The sequence below is a fragment of the Poromitra crassiceps genome (assembly GCF_964638095.1).
Source record: "Poromitra crassiceps genome assembly, chromosome: 8".
Classification (NCBI taxonomy): domain Eukaryota; kingdom Metazoa; phylum Chordata; class Actinopteri; order Beryciformes; family Melamphaidae; genus Poromitra; species Poromitra crassiceps.
The window spans coordinates 53,040,327-53,061,952 of NC_139629.1; the positions used below are offsets into that span (position 1 = coordinate 53,040,327).

General features: G+C 43.3%; 1 protein-coding gene across 1 annotated transcript in view; it reads right to left on the reverse strand.

The window, feature by feature from the left end:
* Nucleotides 1-842: 842 nt before the first annotated feature.
* The window catches only part of LOC310780807 (cadherin-13-like), a gene marked incomplete at its 5' end in the record, with an annotated part of 34,737 nt that continues 13,953 nt past the window's right edge, over nucleotides 843-21,626 (reverse strand). The window contains 15 exons of the mRNA XM_083641309.1: nucleotides 843-2,126; nucleotides 2,222-2,308; nucleotides 2,771-2,869; nucleotides 3,456-3,557; nucleotides 4,242-4,328; nucleotides 5,359-5,477; nucleotides 5,850-6,080; nucleotides 6,330-6,554; nucleotides 6,672-6,814; nucleotides 6,944-7,242; nucleotides 13,236-13,418; nucleotides 13,525-13,656; nucleotides 18,756-18,928; nucleotides 19,082-19,235; nucleotides 19,881-20,027. Of these exons, the coding sequence (XP_083497435.1) occupies nucleotides 1,920-2,126; nucleotides 2,222-2,308; nucleotides 2,771-2,869; nucleotides 3,456-3,557; nucleotides 4,242-4,328; nucleotides 5,359-5,477; nucleotides 5,850-6,080; nucleotides 6,330-6,554; nucleotides 6,672-6,814; nucleotides 6,944-7,242; nucleotides 13,236-13,418; nucleotides 13,525-13,656; nucleotides 18,756-18,928; nucleotides 19,082-19,235; nucleotides 19,881-20,027 (2,388 nt within the window). The 3' untranslated portion in view covers nucleotides 843-1,919. The remainder of the gene's footprint in view (nucleotides 2,127-2,221; nucleotides 2,309-2,770; nucleotides 2,870-3,455; nucleotides 3,558-4,241; nucleotides 4,329-5,358; nucleotides 5,478-5,849; nucleotides 6,081-6,329; nucleotides 6,555-6,671; nucleotides 6,815-6,943; nucleotides 7,243-13,235; nucleotides 13,419-13,524; nucleotides 13,657-18,755; nucleotides 18,929-19,081; nucleotides 19,236-19,880; nucleotides 20,028-21,626) is intronic.

Here is a 21,626-nt window from a genome sequence, read left to right on the forward strand (position 1 = left end):
GCGCTGGATTATGGAGGCAGTGGAGATCAGGAAGCGGGCGCAAACGACGATGAACCGGGACGAGGGGGCTTACATGCTTTCCACCACCTGGAGCAGCGTTCTCAAACGGCGAAATGACAGCGAGGGGCGTGGTCGTCCTGTCAAATCTGACAGGACGATCACGCCTCTGTAAACAACATCAGCTGTTAGACACGTCACACACCATCTAGTGACACCTCTGAAGAAGACGGAAGTATTACCGTCGAAACATGTCAGGTAGGAACACAAACCTGTGTCTGATATAAAAGAAAACCTATCAATGCATACAATGTTGTTTAAACATGTGCAATTTTATTATTTTATAAAATCATCAGTCCTCTGTACTCTGTAAAAAATTGTCTCCAAGTGAAGACACCATGTTTCTCACTAGAATAGTGATAACTTCCATTTAGCCAAATATTACACTTAATCCCTTTTATTAAATTCCTTCAAAGTCTTCACTATACTATATATTTTATGAGTCTGGACAGACATGGATGTAAACTGCAGCTTGACTTGCTGGCGGAGGCATGCAACCGCGAGGTGCTTATTTCCAGTTGAAAAATAAAAAAACACCACAAATCACAAATGCTAGCTAAAGACTAAGTAACTATGCCGCTCTGTGTAATGAACTGCACTCTAAGATAGAACATTTTATTACAGTGTGTGTTAGAGAATGGAATTTCACCATTCCTCATCTGCATTATAATGATTCAAACAGCTTATATAAACCAAATGAATGAAACCAAGAGCCAGAAAGATGTCTTATGAAAGTATATTTAAAACCATACATTCTCTGTCAATATGTATTGTCAGAGGGCTGAATCTCAATGTACACATTCTGATACGTTATACAGAGTCCAATATTCAGCAAATGACTGACAGTTTAACATTATGCTTTATACTGTAAGGAGGAAAAGCAGAGAGGAGGGGGATGAACTTTGGAAATGTGTTTAGAGAGAGAATTTATGACATCACTGATGATGTCATCAGTGACATCACTGAACTATAGCCTTGCGTGTGAGAGTGAATTTATGACATCACTGATGATGTCATCAGTAGGACAGACAGACAAACAAACAAACAGACAGAGCCCTAGCTCCCATTTATATACTGACAGATAAGTTGCCCAAAGTTTTGTTGATTATAGATCATTTTTGTAAATAAGCATTTATACAGCAGTTCATATTTTATACTCCAGTGTCTCAACAGGCACTGGGTGAGTTACATATTGTAATGTAAATCATATTTTACATTTAAAACATTCATTCCTTGTGGTAAATCGGCGGTATTCAAGCATATTCCACTTTGCCTGGACTGTTAAATATCATTGGTGTTAACAACAGCCCAAAACCAGTGTCACCCAACTCATGGCACTTATAAAAGCAAATTGTGTTGCAACCAATTTTTTATTTTATTTTATTTATTTTTTATTTAACCTTTATTTATACAGGGGGAGTCTCACTGAGAGCAATGCTCTCTTTTTCAGGAGCCCCCTGATCACATTCAAACACACATTCACACCTGGAAGCTACAACCACAGTGTGATCTTCTGGCCACTGAGCAGCTCCACTGGAGCAGTTGGGGTTAAGGGCCTTGCTCAAGGGCACCTCAGTGGTGGTAATGAGGGAGGGGCAAGCACTGCTTTTTCCACTTTCCCCACCCAGATTTATCCTGCCGGTCACGGGGATTGAACCGATGACCTTCCGGTCACAAGCTCTCTTCTCTAACCTTTAGGCCACCACTGCCCCAATTCACTGTTATAACTAGTGAACTTTGGGATTGATAATTTGTTGAAAAAGTATCACACATCATTTGAATATTGTCATTGAATGTTTTCCTAGCTGGATCATAGGACAATGCTTCCATGGCTAGAGTCCTTGCATTGCACAGCCTTGAGCTTAGGAGGTGGTGGCATCAGGCCTGCAGAGCGAGGCCAGCGTTTTGAACCTGGGCTCCACATCCAAGAACATGTCTATGTCAAAGGGGACCTCTGGGATGGAGATAGCATCTAGCTCGGAGATGGTCCCTGCCTCGCCCTCCTCAGCGTACACGTTAGGGGCATAATCACCCAGCTCCTCTCCCGGTGCCTGGAGTGTGTACATCCTCTATGCAGAGGTGGACATGATGAAAAGCAGAAGCAGTGTTAGAAAATGAACAATATAAACTGTATAAGTAGAACTGATCAACGTATTGTCATTACCTTCCCTAGTGTGTTGAGCAGTTCTTCATGTAATAATAAATAACTGTTCTCTCCCAATGTTGAATATTTGCCATTCGTCATTGTACTCTGGGGGATCAGAAGCGAATAGTTATTTGGGCAAAAAGACATCAGACACTAGAATATTGCAAAGAAAAGGAAAAGGGGGCTTGCTTTAATTAACAATGTAAATACATTTTTACTAGTCACACTAAAACCGTTTTAGAGTGCGACTCGTAAGCAGATTCAACGGTTTTCATTGACTAAAACTAGACTAAAATACGTATGGTTTTATTTGACTAAAATAAAAGTTGAGACTAAAATGCTCAAACTTTTAGTAGACTAAAACTTGACTAAATAAAAACAGGATGAGGTTGACTAAATATGATAAAGACTAACAAGGACATTTAACACGGGACTAAGACTACGACTAAATAAAAAAATGGCAGACAAAATTAACACTACTAAAACGTGAAGCAAAAATGTCACAAGTGCAATATTGTGACAGAAAAGGGACTCATATTGTAAAGGTCTGTTTTTAGCCTGCAGTACCGTGTGCATAGACTTCCCCTGCTGATACCGTCCAGATCTTCCGCTCTGGTAGCTCTGATAGCTCTGTCCTCTCGTGCTCGTTGTTGTTTTAGATGTTGTCTGCAAAATGAAACATTTTGATACATTTGACATTACTGTACATTTCAGCTACTTTGTAGATACTTAATGTCACTGTTCAATTATAGACTGATAGACATCTGCCTTTTTGAGCTGGCTATTCCTGTAAATTAATATAGAAGACCTTATGTTACATTGGATTTCCTTCTCCTTGCTTTAAGTAGGAGTAGGAGTCGTAATAGTAGTAGGAGTGGTAGTAGTTGTAGTAGTAGGAGTAATAGCAATTGTAGTAGTAGTAGTAGTACAACAGTAGTAATGTAGTGACTACATTATGGGTTCGTGTTCCCCTCTCTCTGGGTGGCCTAGTGGGGGGGAACTAAGATCTGGCACGAGGTGCCAGGGGGACTATTACTGCTGTTGCATTTCCTGTTCTACTCACTGTGTTCTGGCGAACTTTGCCTGCCATGTTTGGAGCAATGGTTTTTGGTTGTTTTGATTAAACAAGTAATGTTACGTTGCCTACGTCTTTCCTCTTACCTCCGGCACTACAGTAACGTATATAATGTATATATTGAGATATATACAGTATACAAGGATCCCACAGAGGGTAATTTTTAGGTTCCAGTACCCTGCGTGCAGAGTTCCTTATCTGGTACTGTCCACCTTCTACGCTGTTTCCTTGGTACATGGAATAATCTGAACTGGCTGGTCCTGCTGCCATAGTTGGTGCCTGGAAAACAGAAGACAAAACATGATCAGATTTCAATAACGTTTGAAATACTATATAACTTGAATGAGTTGCAATATGTGACTGTACAATAGAGTGTGCCTTCATAAGCTTGTTATTAAGTGAGGTCTCCAGACCATATTTCAAGCTGAACGCCACTCATGCATAATCCGATCATCCCCTGACGACAGTCAAGTCCTAGCATAACGTGGTCAGTCAAAGTCCTAGTATGACGCCTGCTATGACGTCAAATATGACGTCAGTTAATCCTCATATAGCAAGGGTTCTACGTCACCTCTCTCTCTCTGGCCGATCATAGCAGCAGTAGCTTCACGGCAGTCCATCTCCCTCGGAGCCGTCCTCCGAAGCGTTGTTTTGCCCCACCCACCTCCCCAGTCCGCCACCAACGAGTCTTGACTCCTGATCCCCCACGGGGGGGGATCTCCTAGCCTATGCAGGTGCCCTCCTCTTGCCTCAAGAGCAGCGCCACTGGCCAATGGAGTCAGGGGGGGATCTCCTAGCCTATGCAGGTGCCCTCCTCTTGCCTCAAGAGCAGCGCCACTGGCCAATGGAGTCAAGCGCCAAAGTATTTGCCATGCATGCCGATTGCTAAATAAAGTTTGTCTAATCCTACCAACTGGCCTCTCATGATTGAAATGAATCTAGATGACATGTCACATCACTTACTGACTTCACCAATGTTGCTGAAGACTTGGCGGTTGTTTGGATTACTTGCTCGTTTTGACTGTCTTGATTTAAGTTATGTAAAGCCACCTGTCATACAGTTAAATATAATTAGGGATGTCCCGATCCGATCACGTGATCGGAGATCGGGGCCGATCACGTGATTTTTAGAAGATCGGAATCGGGGGGAAAAGATCGGGAGTAAAAAAAAAAAAAAAAAAAAAAATTTTTTTTTTTTTAAATTCAACAAATATGACCATGTTCACGTCTTAAACTCATCCTGAGGCCTTAGTTTTGGTTTTAAATTACATATCATCATTCATTTATTTAGTGTCGCACAGAGCAGAAGAATTTACCAAAACAAACGCATTTCCTGATTTACATTGTTATTGCACTATTCTGCACATCATTTGTTTTAATTTACATGGTTATTTTGTGGTGCACCACTGATAAGCTTTATTTTATTTTGTTTTAAATTTTGAATCCATGTTGGATATAATGAATATACTGTTAAATAAAAAAGCCATATCCATGTTGGATATAATGGATAGTTAGTTGGATACTGTTAAATAAAAAAACAATCTTAAGGGTCAACTTGATTGCAGTTTTTTCTTTTCTTTTTTCTTAATGCATTGCCGAAAGATCGGATCGGGAAAAATCGGTATCGGCAGATACTCAAAATCACATGATCGGGATCGGATCGGGAGCAAAAAAAATGTGATCGGGACATCCCTAAATATAATCATGTTATTTTTGACACTGTTATATTTCATCAGTATTATTCACAATAATACATAGTAATAGTACAATAATTCATAAACTATGAAGAATAACCTCACTTTGCAACTGACAACAATGCTTATACAACTATGAAAATGACTGTGGGTCTGTGACATTTACTCAGCACATAAATGCTTAAATGCTAATTGGTCATTTTAAAAATTAGTCGTTTTTTCTGCAATACCACTGGGTCACACACCGACATCAATGGATGCGTTTCAACACAGAGCCTTCATCAGTGTTGACCAGAAAATGAAAAACATTTTTTTTTTCCATATTACAGCAACTATTAGTTATGGGTGCTTTTCTACGTATGCGTTTGAATGACATCTGTATTGACCTTGCAGTCAGTTCCCAGGCTCTCCGTGTTACATTTCATCAGATGTTCTCCTGAACCTTCATCTGGCAGGAACTTGCTCTCCCTCTTGCATGTCAACAGAAAAGCCAAAAGCAGAATGCCTGCAACATAAAGAATATGGCCACACACTGAACCCAAACCAAATCAGCAGGAATCATTCTATATTGTTGTTACCTGAAAATATAATAACAACAAAGACTGTGTGTGTCATACATGTCAAGCAGCCTACACAGTTCAGCTCAATGTGGTCTGTAGACACAGTGCCATGCAGAGTGAGTGAGTGAGTGAGTGAGTGAGTGACTGAGTGAGTGAGTCAATTACTTTAGAGATACATGAGTTGCTTTGCATCTAAACCTATAATGTGAACACTGTGTGAAAGAGACATTGGTTTTATGTTTTTGCACATCGCACAATAGAGTTATATATTATTCTGGAATGTAATTATGAATGTGATGTGTGGTTGTGTCTCCTACCGAGAAGGAGCAGCATGGCAACAAAAAAAATCCCAATGGCTCCTGCTCCCACTCTGGAGGCAGCAGCTCTGCGGTGGCGACAGTTGGGGTTGATGGGGTCTATGCAGTTACACACAGTGACAGACAGGTTGTGGACGGTGGGCTGCACGTCCTGCAGGCCGGACACTTCCAGACGCAGCTCGTAGTGTCCAGCATGAACCGTGTTCTCTTTCACCAAGTTGACTGAGTAACCTGCACATACACAATCAGTCAGCCGAGTGGCGCTGGTGAGCAGGCCCGCGAGGCTCTGCTCATTAACATGCGCGCGCGTGAATCACGTGAACGCACATAGCAAGTCTAGTCCTACTACACGCTGGACAGTGAACACATCGTTTTTCAAGTAACCAAGGACATGTTAGTAGTCATGACATTCTTCTTCTATGATCTTGACTATTTCTGACCCCCAAAGGTTTTTTCTTCTTCTTCTGAAGTAACGCTCACCGTTGTCTGGGTCAACGCTCCACTTGTCCTTCACATCTCCGAGGAGCTGGAAATGGAAAGGTCCACTATAGGGGTATCCATCAAGGTCAAAGGCTGTGATGTTGGCCAGTGAGGGGTCATCAGAGAGGCACACGTCCACGTTGTTAACAACCAGAGTGGGAAGATTATCATTCACGTCTTTCAGAAGGATGCTGAGGGTTCCAGTACCCGTCATTGGAGGCACACCTGGCAACAATCACAAACACACATTGTACATTTTCATTTTAGGATTGATTTTGTTCATTCTAAAGAGAATGTGATTGCTGTAGCAGGTGTAACTCATATGCCGACAGATCTCCATACCGCTGTCAACAGCACATATTGTGACTTTATAGATATCGTCCTTCACGAAGGGTGACTCTCTGTCCATGATCTTTGCTGTGGTGATTTTTCCACTCTTGGAGTCGACTGTGATCCACTCTGCAGGATCCTCTTCTTTCATGTATCTATAATAGCACATATTTGCAGACTGTTAGAAATTCTCCGATTTTCCATTGACATCCTCATTTAGAAATTCTGCCTTTTTTGTGTGGATATGAAATATTACGCTGTATAATGCTGTGACCTCAACTTACACAAACTCATTTGCATGGGTGCCATCCAGGTCTATGGCTGTAAACGTCTCCAGATAATGTCCCACGGCAGTGTTCTCCTCCACCGTGACATGTTTAACAGCGTGGGTGAAGATGGGAGGGTCGTTGACATCGTCCACACTCACGGTCACATGGCGGGCGGATGGAGGCGGTGCCCGCCCCGTGTCTAATGTCCAAGCACCAGCGGTGGGACGTCCCAGGACTTTGCAGGAGTAATAAGGCATTTCGTTCTCTACTGTGATAGTCAGGTTCTTCAGAGCATCTTCCTCATAGTCCATTGGCTGTCAAAGAAGAGAGGATTGAATATTGGTATAGAGACAAATATCAAAATTCATTTTACAATTATTTTATGCCTTCATCAACATCCTAATCTATAGGTTAAAGGAATAGCCGTCTACATTCTAAAAGCAATGTGATTTGTGGTGGCACAAACCTTTAGCAGATACCGTCCTAAAGCAGTTACTATACGACTCAGTTATTATAGCAATACTGTAAGCACACTTATTATAGGAAATCACTGAATGATATTAGAAACGGCAGCAGATTGGGACTTGTAAAGAAAACAGCGGGGATATAATAGTCCAGTAAAAATGTCACTTGACCTCACACTAATTGCAACAAAACCAAACTCAACTGATTTTGTATCCTCAATATGTCCTCAATGAAGGAAAAAAAGTGTTAAGGAAATGTATGAAGGGAAATTTTTTGAAAATGACCTATATGATGCTACCAAAAACGTTTTTTTATTTACTTTTTAACATTTTTTTTTTTTTCCCCCCCCCCCTCCTTGAAGCACAAAACACATACAGGTGATGAGATTTATGGCACATAAAAAAAAAAAAAGGCTTCCATAGGCTTCCATAGGCTACCATCATATTTAGGTCATTTTCAAAACTTTCCCTTCATACATTTCCTTAACACTTTTTTTCCTTCATTGAGGACATATTGAGGATACAAAATCAGTTGAGTTTGGTTTTGTTGCAATTAGTGTGAGGTTGACCCACATATTTGCGTAAAATGCCTGGACTATAAAGGAGGAATGACATTGAAGACACAAATGCAAACCGCTATCATACGTATTATTGTTTCCCTTAAGACTTGTGTCCATATGAGAGAGACATTTAAAGGAAGTAGGTCCGCACACCAGAACTCCGTTCTTTTGACTTTATTTGATAAAAAGGAACAACGTTTCAATCAACCAGTGATTTTCATCAGGTTCATACAATGTGTTCAAATGGACTCTGGTTCTCAGTCTCCACCAGGTGCAACCAGTTGGTTTGATTGAGTTGCCTGGATTGGATGATGAGTTAATGAGTTAGTCCAGAGGAACAATACATCATATTTACAATCAGAGCATATGAAATCCCAGGATACATCTTACACATCCTGTATACGACATAAAACAGCAAATGAACAAATAAACAAGTGAAAAAATAATGAATAATTACACAAACAGTAGGATCTTCATATCGCTCAGTACTGGAATAATGGCAACCTGGTTTGCCTGTTCAATCTAGATCATGTAATGCATTCAGAAATGAAGTTTGTTTTTGATACCTAAGTCCACAAACTATGGGATCTGTTAATTAGAGAAAATGTCTGATCTCATTTTCTTGATTAAGGCCTGCTGGAAACAATGTTTGGAGTGTGTGTATATAATAACTTTCTCTTCTGAGTAATAAGTTATCAATGCTGCCTCCTCTCCTAGGGGACTTTACGTGTTCTATACCTATATACCTCAACGCTGCAACACTGTGTTGTGCTTCTGCAAAATGTACCGCTACAGGGCTGTTCTTGTCTTGGGTCCTGATTTTGCTCCGATGTTCCGCTATCCTTGTTTTCAGGGCTCTTGTCGTCTTACCTACATAGGCCACATTGGGACAAGGGCATGTGATTAGGTAGATAACATTTGTTTGGTTACATGTTATCATTCCTTTAACTTTCAACATATTTCCTGAATGCGGGTGTTTGTATGTGTTACATTTTGTGGTGTAGTTGCACTGCATACATGAACCACATTTAAAATTTCCCTCTGGTAGTTTGTCTAGAAACGTCCCTTTTCTTATCGGTGGTAGGTCAGATTTGACCAACATCTGCCTGATGTTAGGGGGGCGTTTGTAGACTACTTTCGGTGGAGTGTTAAATATCTTAGATAGGTGTGGATCTGTGCTTACTACATGCCAGTGTTGTTTTAGGATGTTCTCAAACTCCTTTCCTAGAGGTGAATACTGAAGGAAGCAACACGTATTGGTGTCCATTGATGCTTTCTGTTGGTTGGATGTGAGACATTCATCTTGTGTGCGGTCCCTATACTTGTCACTGGCGGCTGTAATCCACTCTTGTGGGTATCCCTTTTGCCTGAATCTAGCGTCTAGTTCTTCAGCCTGTCTGTCATAGTCTGACTGTTTACTGCATATCCTACGGATTCGACTATACTGGCTGATAGGTAGACTTTTTTTCAGGTGTGTGGGATGAAACGAGTCACCATGTAAGTATGAGCATGTGTCTGTCTTTTTCTTGTACAGGTCAGTCTCAAAACCAGTTCCTTCTCTCTCATATGAGAGAGACAGACAGACAGAGAGACAGACAGACAGAGAGAGAGACAGACAGACAGACAGAGACAGACAGATAGACAGACAGAGAGAGAGACAGACAGAGAGAGAGACAGACAGACAGACAGAGAGACAGACAGACAGACAGACAGACAGAGAGACAGACAGACAGACGGACAGACAGAGAGACAGACAGAGAGACAGACAGACAGACAGAGAGACAGACAGACAGACAGAGAGACAGACAGACAGACAGATAGACAGACAGACAGAGAGACACAGACAGACAGACAGATAGACAGACAGACAGACAGACAGACAGACAGACAGACATGGGACTGACACCGTGAGTTGCCAAATCTAGCGCTGAACTTTAGAATAAAGATCCACAAAGTAAAATACAGTTTGTTAACTCATTGAGTGCCATGGACGAGTATGTTCGTCATTTCGTTTAGTAACGTAGAGTGCCAAGGACGAGTATGTTCGTCAATTGCGTTTTTTGACGGTGGGACGTGGATCAAAGCATCAGGCATCTCCTGTACAAATATGGGAGCTATTGAAGGTGTATAACCTATTTTACGGACTCATTAGGTGGCGACAGTGCTCTCCAGATTACAGAAAGGTCCGGAAAACTGCAGGAAAAAGCTGTGATCAAAGAGAAACCGATGCATGCTGCAGCCAGAGCCATATAGATTGCTCTGTCTGCAGCTGAAGTTGGCTGCGAACATCAGTCAATCCGCGCCCACAACTGAGCTCCTCTGCCTCTGTCTGTCTGTCTGCATATAGTTTCTCCACACGATTACCCGCCAGAAAGGCAGCACCCGACGCCGAAGGGCCAAACCTTTCCCTGCAGTCCCGTTTGGCATTTCCTTGTCGCGCTGGGAGCCGCCCGGCGCAAAAACGGAGGCTCCGAAAATAGACTGGGTGCGTGTGGGGAGGAGTTTGCAGCTGAGGGGGGGAGAGGGGGGTGGCTCCACAGAACTACACCACGTCACTACATCAGAAAATATTAGCTAGAGTCAGTGAATGTGCTTGAAATGCTTAATTTCACAAAAGGCTGAATATCTCAGCTTATAATTTGAAACCTGTCTTTTTGCTCAAAACAGCCTATCTTCTCCGGCTCATAACTAAAGAACGGAAAATGGTATCAATAAACTTTTTTTTGCAGATGATAGAAGAGAGTCTCCTCGTTCTTTGTGCGTGTTCGGTGTTTACATAGTAATATCACACAATATTCTGTGGGCCTCGAGAAATCACTGAAAACGCTCTGAAACTCTGGCACTGGGAGCTTCCGTTCTCCAAAAGTGGCTGGCACTCAATGAGTTAATTAAACATCGGTATCGGAACGGTGCTCGGTATCAGCCGATAACCAAAGTCCAGGTATCGTTATCTGTATTGTGACTGAAAAAGACGGCTTGGTGCCTCCCTAGTCAATGGGCCCAAAAACATTTTTCTGAAAAAAATATCTTTGGAGTCTTGTCTAAAACACCATTGAGTAATGGGTAGGAAAAACAGTATTATTTGTGCTTTTTTCAGAGAGTTGTTTTTAGCCTCATTTAATTCAGTATCGCTAACAAATGCTAACAACTTCTGCTTCCAGTATTTCTACTATTAAAACGTAATAACTAACATAAATAAATATAACTGACATTTCTTTGTGGACACGATAAGAAGAAGACTATTAAAACGTGAGTGAATGAGGGATACAAAGTATAGTGAAAGCAGGTGCGTTTCCACAGGTGTGCTTCCCGAAATAAATAAGCACTTTGCATGGCGTCATCGATGTATAAACATGCAAATTAGACCCATTTGCCCATTACTTTGGCTACTGTGTTTTGAAGAGGACATCTCAATGAGAGAGAGGGGAGAGAGTTGAATCCAGAAGCCAGAGAATTGTTATGGTAGGGACTCTGTAGTCGGTGCTTGGGATGGTTAAAGTCCTTTAATTTTACATGTAACAAGGCCAGGTCGAAACCTGGCATAGGGCCGGTGTAGCCTGGGTAGGGCCGGTGTGCTCAGTAAAGTGCAGAACTCTGCCAAGGTGTATTGAGTCATTTGTGTTCAGTCTACTTTAGTGCACATCAACTGTAGTGTGCCTGTGCTGTAGTGTAGCCTATGTGGGTTAATAATCCTGGGTTTAAGATTCATTAACATGAAGTGCCAGATTTATGGTTAATCTAGTAATATATATTATTTTCACACATAAATGTAGGCTATTGAAATGTAGGCTTATTATGTGACTTATTTGAGGGCATGTATGTTTATCGTTCACGTTCGCTAACCTGTCGGTCTTTAAACTCTTTGAACAGGTCGGGGTGCCTGTCGGCAAGATGTTTAGCCAGGTTCGATGTGTTTGAGCCTTTCGCTTGGGTCGCGTTGAAGCACCTTTTACACACTGGTTTCGATGTGTACACGGGCTTGCCTTCGCTGTCGGCAACGTAAGCAAAATATTTCCATATTTCGCTTCGTGCATCTGCTTTTTCTACAAGCGTTGGGCGGCTTGCAAGACGAAGCCGCTGGCATTTTCGCTGTGTCTGTCCTCCTGTGTGTCGGGGTGCTGCAGTGAGGACTGAAGGACTCGCCAGAGAGCGAGCAGAGAGGGAAGGGGGGAAAGTCGGCACGCCCACACATGAAGCAGACAGAGTCAGACAGAGCTTTTTTGACTTTTCACCAGTCACCATTGGTTCAAGGCAACAATGTGTTGCCTTCAAGTGAACTGGGACACAGGCTCTCAACTTTAATGCCGCAGCGTCCTCCTTGTCACGAGCTAGCCACAATATTAGCCAGAGGTGCATTACCGCCACCTACCGGACTGGAAAGTGGAAAGACATTACCTCGCCCTGAATCCGTGCTCAAATGCGGCGACTGAGTGGAATGTAAGGGCCCTGCTGTGCATGCTGCACACCGGCCCCAAAAATCCACTTTATGAGTGGAGCTGCACAAAGACCACAGACAGCGGTCAACAGAAAAGTGGAAAAAGTCATGTCAGGGTAGTCATCCTTCAACCTTTTTTCAACAAGCAGATGAGTACCAGTGGCACTGTCATGGTGTGCGCTGCTGTAGAAAAGGCCCTCATACTGACTGATGAGATGTCATGGTGCTGGTATGGTTTAGGTCCGAAGAAGCCCTTAAAGGGTAAAGTCAATGCTAATATAGAGACACTGCATGAAATAAGCCACGCCCATCACGGGGGAAAAGCTCCGTTCATTTCCACACACCAGCGTCATTTTCCTTGAATGAAACATAGCTAAAAGCTGTTGTGTGGTGGGCTGTGTAGACAACAAATGTAAAACATTGCCAGTTAAAGTTTTTTTGTACTCCTGAGCAAAACAAGGAAGCCATTGAGAATTGGCGAGAAGAAAAATGTGGATCTAGCTGTCAAGGAAGTAAGTTGGAGTGTTCATCTTCCGTATATATGATCTTTTGTGCAACACGCAACCATGCACGAGACATAGGAGAACGCCAGGATTGGAGGGGGGGGGTTCTGTTTTCCCCTGTCTTGGGCGTGGCTTCTGAATGATGACACGTTACGCAGTGTCTCTATTGAAATATGAAGCCATTCTCCACCTACAGGGCATGAATGATGTCATAATCCACTGACGCTGTTCTGGGAGCTTCTGATGATCCAATCTTCTTTTATGCCCGTGTATATTGGTGTTTCCATTATTTTGGCAATTAACTTTACTTTGAAAATATGGATATGTGTGTGATGAAAAACATACCGTATCTACATACAGGAGCCCATCGTTGGTCTCAGGATCAGTAGTGATTCTGAAGTTGTTGTTTGTGTTTCCTTGGATGTCGTATTTAGCTCTCCAGGCTGCTGTACCTTTGCTGTCTTTGTCTGAAACGTGGAGACGCAACACAAGCATGTTTTCCTCTCCTTCCTTGACCCTTCCTGGACCCTGGGACAAAATGGAAATGGAAATGCGATCATAATTCTAGATCAAATGCGTCATTGTCTTAAGTGATCTTGCATCTAGAAAGGAGAGGAAAGTGCTAACTGCTCACAGTTTGTCCCGTGAAGACAGGAAGGTAGTTGTTTTCATCTTCTATATTGATGATGACAGTGCTGGTGCTGGAGAGCTGGATTTTATCTCCACGATCTTTGCCCTCCACTAGGATCGTGTATTTCTCCACTTTCTGATGGTGGATCAACCACACAGTCACTTTCAAAGATTTACATTCGACATAGCCCCCCCCAAAAAACAAACAAAAACAAAACAAAAATAATTTTTTATCGTTTAAAGTGATAATAACGAAGATTTCAGTTTTGTTCTCTTGGGTGACACCTATTGGCGATGAGTGGTAATTGCAGGTGAGATCCAAACTGTTATTATACTTTACTTTACTTACTTTATTCCATTTAGCAGACGCTTTTGTCCAAAGCGACTTACATCATATATCAAAAACACATTTGGTACAAGAAAATACAAAGAATGAACAGTCAACGCATAAATCATAATCAACCATAAGAGTTAAAAACGAAGACTAATACATAGCAACATACAAACCGAGTCAAGAGTTAAAATATCAGGCGAGAAATGAACTGCACTTGTCTTTAAGAAGTTATGTCATTTCCAGGGAAGTCCAGGTGCAGTCCAAAAAGGTGAGTTTTGAGTCTCCTGCGAAAGATTGGCAGCGACTCGGCCAATCTAACCGAGGGAGGAAGCTCATTCCACCACCGGGGAGCTAGGGAGGAGAATAGTCTAGAACGGGACACGCGACCCCCAGGGCCACGTAATGATGGAGGGGCGAGTCGGGGTGCACAGGTGGAGGAGCGGAGGGGACGGAGAGATGTTTGGGAGCTGACCAGAGATTGCAAATAGAGTGGGGCTGAACGATGAACTGGCCGGTAGGCCAGTACCAAGGTCTTGAATTTGATCCGGGCCGAGATGGGGAGCCAGTGGAGCTCACGGAAAAGGTGAGTGACATGGGAAAATTCCGGTAGGTTGAAAACCAGACGGGCAGCTGCATTTTGGATGAGTTGAAGGGGTTGAATGGCCGAGGCAGGTAGCCCCGCCAGCAGAACATTACAGTAGTCCAGGCGTGAGAGGACCAGTGCCTGTACAATGATTTGAGCCGCCTCCCTAGTGAGAAGCGGACGGATTTTCCTGATGTTGTACATGGCGAATCTACAGGAGCGAGCGGTCGCTGCAATAAAGGCTGAGCAGGACAGCTGGTTGTCCAAGGTCACCCCAAGGTTCCTGACTGTTTCTGACGGACGTACAGTAATGCTGTCAATAGTGATGGAGAGGTCAGTGAGGGGGCAGTCTTTCCCAGGGAGGAAAAGTAGCTCAGTTTTTGCCAGATTTAATTTAAGGTGATGGTCTGTCATCCATGTTATAATATCCTTGAGGCACGTGGCCAGACGTGTCTCAATTTAAGTGGCAGAAGAAGGGGGAAAGGAGAGGAAAAGCTGAGTGTCATCGGCATAACTATGGTAGGAGAACCCGTGAGAAGAGATTACGTGACCAAGGGACCTAACATAAAGGAGAAAAAGGAAAGGGCCAAGGACAGAACCCTGAGGGACACCAGTGTTCAGAGTGCATGTTTTAGAGAGGGACCCACACCAGAGAACCTGAAAAGAGCGGTTGGAGAGATAGGATGTGAACCAGGAGAGTGCAGAACCAGAAATACCGAGGTCAGTGAGAGTGGAGAGAAGGATGTGGTGATTCACCGTGTCAAATGCAGCAGAGAGACCAAGGAGAACCAGGATTGAGGAGAGGGAGGAGGCTTTAGCAGTGTGAAGGGCATGGGTGACAGAGAGGAGGGCTGTTTCGGTGGAGTGGGCGGGCTTGAAACCAGACTGCAGGGGATCCAGGAGGTTGTTGTGAGAGAGATGGAGGGATACTTGCTCAGAGACTGCTCGTTCCAGTGTTTTTGCGATGAATGGGAGGAGGGATACAGGGCGGTAGTTATGTATGGCGGTATGGTCCAGGGAGGGTTTTTTGAGAAGTGGCTTGACTCTAGCAATTTTTAACAGGGCCGGAACAGTGCCAGAAGACAGGGAGGAGTTGATGAGGGAAGTAAGGAAGGGAGATAAGTCAGATGAGATAGTTTGGAGAAGAGGAGAGGGGATCGGATCGAGAGGGCAGGTGGTGGCAGGGTTAGATAAGAGGAGTTTAATGACGGCTTCAGGGGAGAGGGGAGTGAAGGAGGACAGGCTAGTGGCAGGGGGCAGGGAATCCGATTTGGAGAGAGAGGAGCTGTTGTTAGTGGCCGGGGGGTGGAAGGAGGAGCTGATGTCATCAATTTTGCTGGTAAAGAAGTGCAGGAAGTCATCGGCAGTGAAACAAGAGGGGGGAGGGGGGGAGGGAGGGGTGAGGAGAGAGGTAAAGGTGGAGAACAGTTTGCTGGGGTTCGAGGCAGAGGACTGAATTTGAGAAATGAAGAAAGATGACTTTGCAGTGGTGACAGCAGTGGTGAAGTTGGATAATATGAGGTGATAGGCGGAAAGGTCTGAGGGGTCGTGAGTTTTTCTCCATTTTCTTTCGGCCGCCCGAAGCTCTGTGTGATGAGAACGAAGAGCTTCGGACAGCCAAGGTGCAGGGGGACAGGATCGGGCTGGTTTGGAGATGACGGGACAGAGGGAATCGAGGGCTGAGGAGAGAGAAGAAAACAGACTGGTTGCAGCATCATCAGGGGATAGGTGAGAGAAATGTTCTACGGAGGGGAGGAGAGAGAGGACAGCGGAAGAGAGTGCAGGGGGTGAGAGAGTTTTTATGTTACAACGGGTGGTAGTGTTATGAGTGGGTGGTGGTGGGGGGGGGGGGGTTTGGGGAGGGAGATGGGAAGGGAGAAAGTTATGAAGTGATGGTCGGAGACTGGGAGAGGAGTGACTATGAGGTTGGAAGTGCTGCAGGAACGGGTGAAGATTAGGTCAAGGAGGTTCCCGGCCTTATGAGTGGGCGGAGAAGGAGAGAGGGAGAGGTCGAAAGAAGAGAAAAAGTGTTGAAAAAGGGGAGATTGAAGGGTTGCTGCCATGATATTGAAATCACCTAGGAGGATGAGAGGTGTCCCGTCTTCAGGGAAGAGAGAGAGGAGAGCATCCAGCTCTTCGAGGAAGGTCCCAAGCGGACCAGGTGGGCGGTAAATAATGATGATATTGAGCATAGTGGGCAGAGAGACAGAGACAGAGTGGAATTCAAAAGAGGTTAAAGAGAGGTGAGAAAGAGAAAGAGAAGAGGCCTTGTATGTCCATTTAGGTGATATAAGGAGCCCCGTGCCTCCACCCCGGCCAGTGGCTCTGGGGGTGTGGGAAAAGGAGAAGGCATCGGAGAGGGCAGCTGGAGTTGCAGTGTTCTCGGGAGTGATCCAGGTCTCGGTGAGGGCAAGAAAAAGGAGGGATTGTGAAAGGGCATGAGCAGAGATGATGTCAGTTTTATTAGTGGTAGATTGGCAGTTCCAGAGTCCAGCAGTGATATTGAAAGGTAAATTGGAAGGTTTAGGGAGTGAATAATTATCTGGGTTGTTGTCAGTGTTGGGGGTAACTCATTACAAAAGTAACATATTACATGTAATATATTACTTTTAGCAGTAACTAAGTAATATAACTTATTACTTATAGGATTTCAGTAATATTATACCACTTACTTTGTCAAGTAACTGAAGTTACAAATTGAGTTATTTGTTTTTAAATCAAAGCACATATTTAAATGAAGATACAATCATTTCCTAATCAAACTGTGTTTTTATGCATATAACCACTATAGATGACAATAACATTTAGAATTTTGGATTGTTTACACTGACTTCAAGGCGGTTGAAATTCTTTTTCAGGATAGTTCCGGAGCGGTGATGTCATTCTGCTGCTGCTGTTGTTTTGGTGAAAGTACCGCTAGTGTAATAAGTAACGAGTTACTCTACACAGACAGTAATATTGTAAAGTTACTTATTACTTTCAAATGAAAGTAACTAGTAATATGTAGTATATTACATTTTGCAAGTAACTTGCCCAACACTGGTTGTTGTTGGGTAAGATGAAGTGTTTCTTTTTTTAATTGATTCTTGATGATGTATATACAGGAATTTGTTTCGGAATTACAACAGGGATGGGGATAGGTAGAGGAGGTGTAGTAAGCTTAATAGGGGGATTTACGCTGTGAGTGGTATGATTATTGTCGGTGAAATGAACAGAAGAGGCAGAAAAAGGAGAGGTAGTCAGACTGCCAGGCCATGGGGGGGAGCTATTACGGTTTTGAACGGAGATGAGGGGGCAAAGGTGATGCTGACCGGATATGGCCAGTGGACGAGGAGGCTCTTGTCGCTCTAGTCAGTGGAGAGGTATGGTATTATGCAACATTACTCAGTTTGTTCGGCCATAGTAGCCACCCGTAATGCTAGCAGAGATGGGAAAAAAGTAGCTTGTTATCCTACTTCACACAAGAGTTGTGGGGAACCTACAGTAACCTACAGAGTGAGTCTATTGTGTTAGCTCCGCCTACCCTGTGAACCTACAGTAACCTACAGAGTGAGTCTATTGTGTTAGCTCCGCCCACCCTGTGAACCTACAGTAACCTACAGAGTGAGTCTATTGTGTTAGCTCCGCCCACCCTGTGAACCTACAGTAACCTACAGAGTGAGTCTATTGTGTTAGCTCCCCCCACCCTGTGAACCTACAGTAACCTACAGAGTGAGTCTATTGTGTTAGCTCCGCCCACCCTGTGAACCTACAGTAACCTACAGAGTGAGTCTATTGTGTTAGCTCCGCCCACCCTGTGAACCTACAGTAACCTACAGAGTGAGTCTATTGTGTTAGCTCCGCCCACCCTGTGAACCTACAGTAACCTACAGAGTGAGTCTAGTGTTAGCTCCGCCCACCCTGTGAACCTACAGTAACCTACAGAGTGAGTCTAGTGTTAGCTCCGCCCACCCTGTGAACCTACAGTAACCTACAGAGTGAGTCTATTGTGTTAGCTCCCCCCACCCTGTGAACCTACAGTAATCTATCAGAGTGAGTCTATTGTGTTAGCTCCGCCCACACTGACCTACAGTAACCTATCAGAGTGAGTTTATTGTTAGCTCCACCCACCCTGTGTCACCACAGACACCAAGTTCATAAATGCTGCAATACAGAAAATGCAAAGGCTTCCATCAATGGGTCATAGGATCAATCACCATTGTGTTAAGTCACTATCAGATAGATAGTGACTTAACACACATTTATTTACATGGAAATCTACTTTAAGGAGCTGGCAATGCTAAGATGATCTAGAAACAACTGTATTGACTCGACTCACCTGATAGTCCAGACACCCTTTAAAATGAATGGTTCCGGTGATATCGTGCTGCTTGATGCTGAACTCCACATCAGATGTTTCAGGAGTGACAGAGACTATTCTCATATCAAATGTGCCATTGTTGGTCTCACTGTTGTCCTCATCCGTTGCATTCACGGTGAGCAAAAATGTGCCTGGCAGCATTGGAAAGTTATTTATACACACAGAACATTGAGTTTGACAAACATCTTCATAGATGTAAAATGGTCAATTCGTGACAACAGCAGTAAAAAATTTCATAATATATTTGTGGGGTGGTTTAGAATAAAAAAAAAAGAAAAAAGTACCTTGTGAGCTTGACTCTTTGGTATTAATCTCATATGTTTTCTTGTCAAAAATGGGAGGGTTGTCGTTTATGTCCAAAATCTGCACCTCAACTCCTAGTCGTGTGTCTACAACATGCTCATGACCATCATGTCTATCATATGCCTCAAACGTCAGCTGTAATGCAATATGACAAACTGAGATGAGATTATAGGAAATAATTATTCACACATACTGCATGGACACACACACACACACACACACACACACACACACACACACACACACACACCGGAGCATGTGAGCGGAGCAGAGCGGTGATAATTACATAATTACCGCTCCTCGCTCCCGGAGCGGCCCTTTCCACCCACTCCAGTGCTCTAAGGCCGCTCCCGGTCGCTCCGCTCCAGACCGCTCCCCGCTCCATACAGATTTCACCCGCTCCGCTCAAAAGAATACAAAAGAAAAAAAGGCCAGGGTGTTTTAATTTGCGTTTAAACGCCTGGGCAGAATCGGCTGCATGTTCGTTTCTCTTCCTTCTCGTCTCGCTGCAGCTGGCAAGAAAATAGTGGGCGTGCACACGGCCACGCACCGATGCATTCTGGTTCGAACATGTTGTGATCGAAACTGGAGCGGGACTGAGCGGGTGATCAGTGCCGCTCCAACTTCCACTCCGGTACTGCTCTGGTCCCCGCTCAAGCCAAAATCCCCCCGCTCGCTCCACGCTCCGCTCCGCTCCCATGCTCTGACACACACACACACACACACACACACACACACACACACACACACACAATCATGTAGATTATGTCCTATACCAACCTTAAGCTCTTTGTACTGCTCATAGTCGACTTTGCCATGAACAGTGATCTCTCCTGTATCACCATTGATTTGTAAGATGTTCTTTGGATCCTGATCAACACCTTGACCATGAAGTTTGAAGAGTGTGACCTTCTTCTCAAGTTCAATCTGTAGTCAGTCAAAACACTATTTGATTATTGTCCGTCTGTATTTCTGCATGTCTGTGTCTTGTAGATTGTGTATTGAACACATCCATCCATTGTGATATTGGGTTTAGTAGATACTCATTATATTATTAAATAATGTGTATATGTGAATATAATGTATTTTCATAATTGAAGTATTGTAAAATATGAATGTGGGCCCCAGGAAGAGTAGCTACTGTTTCTTTACAGTAGCTAATGGGGATCTAAATAAACAAACAAACTCACCACACCCAGCCTATATGGGAACGGTCCTTTACTTTCTTCTTCAATAGCAAACTAATCTATAATCCAGTTTCTCTTCTGTCGCTGCAAAATATCTGAAGACGATCTGTGGATTCCCAGACACTACAGGTGCATAGAGATGCAGTTGTCCAATAAACAGTTCATCCAAAATTCAAATGAAACGTTTCAAGTAAGTAAATAAATAAATAAATAAATAAATACTTTGAATACTTTGATGCTGAACTGAATGTGAATGTCTGAATTTTTCCTGACATTTAAAAACACCATTTTCCATTTCTTGTGAGTAACAAATCTTCAGAAAGCGAGAGAGTCTAGTCCAATGAAACAAGATTTCAATGATACCGAGACAAAACCTGGAGCTGCTCCGTGTGTTTGATTAGTAGACGTTTGTTTCTTTTAAATCGATATGGCTTTCATCTTATATTAGTGATAAATGTTAACAACCAGAAAATCTGCCTGTATACCTTCATACAGTAGCGTCCTCTCTCAAACAATAAATCCTAAACGCTGGCATATGAAGTAATCTGATACTCCTGTTGATGGCCTCTGAAATGTAAGACAGAATTTAAGGCAGAAAGACACGAAAATGAGTCCTTACCAGCATCGTGAGAAGACTGACGAGTATGAACTCAGGTGTCCTTAAATGCACCTGAATTTAAGTGCGACTGCAGGATAACACAGGCTCTGTTAACCTTCTTAACAGTGACAGACATATGAATTGACCAACCATGGACCTCCTTATTTGCATGGCACAACTTGTGGGCGGTACATTTTGAACAGTTTCCACTGGCAGATAATAACAATAAAAGTCATAGTACTGTAATAATAATCCATGTAGTCAGTGGTCCAAAGCAGATTTGTGGGATTGGTTAATACAGAAAAGTAAACTATTTCTATTTATTTTGCCGGTTGATTCATCATAAGTTAAAGCCTCAACCTAAAAACAAACAGTTCCCTGCTGTCATGATCCTGACAGAGATGTGAGACATGTCAGACTGCCTGCTGAATTCATGATTTATTCTTATTATTTGCTCACAAGAAATTGAAGCCTGTTGCCATAACCTCCTGTCTGTCTGTCTGTCTGCCTGTCTGTCTGTCTGTCTGTCTGTCTGTCTGTCTGCCTGCCTGCCTGTCTGTCTGTCTGTCTCTCTATGTCTGTCTGTCTGTCTATGTCTGTCTGTCTGTCTGTCTGTCTGTCTGTCTCTTTATGTCTGTCTGTCTGTCTCTCTATGTCTGTCTCTCTATGTCTCTCTGTCTGTCTCTCTGTCTGTCTGTCTGTCTGTCTGTCTGTCTGTCTGTCTCTCTATGTACTGCTGGC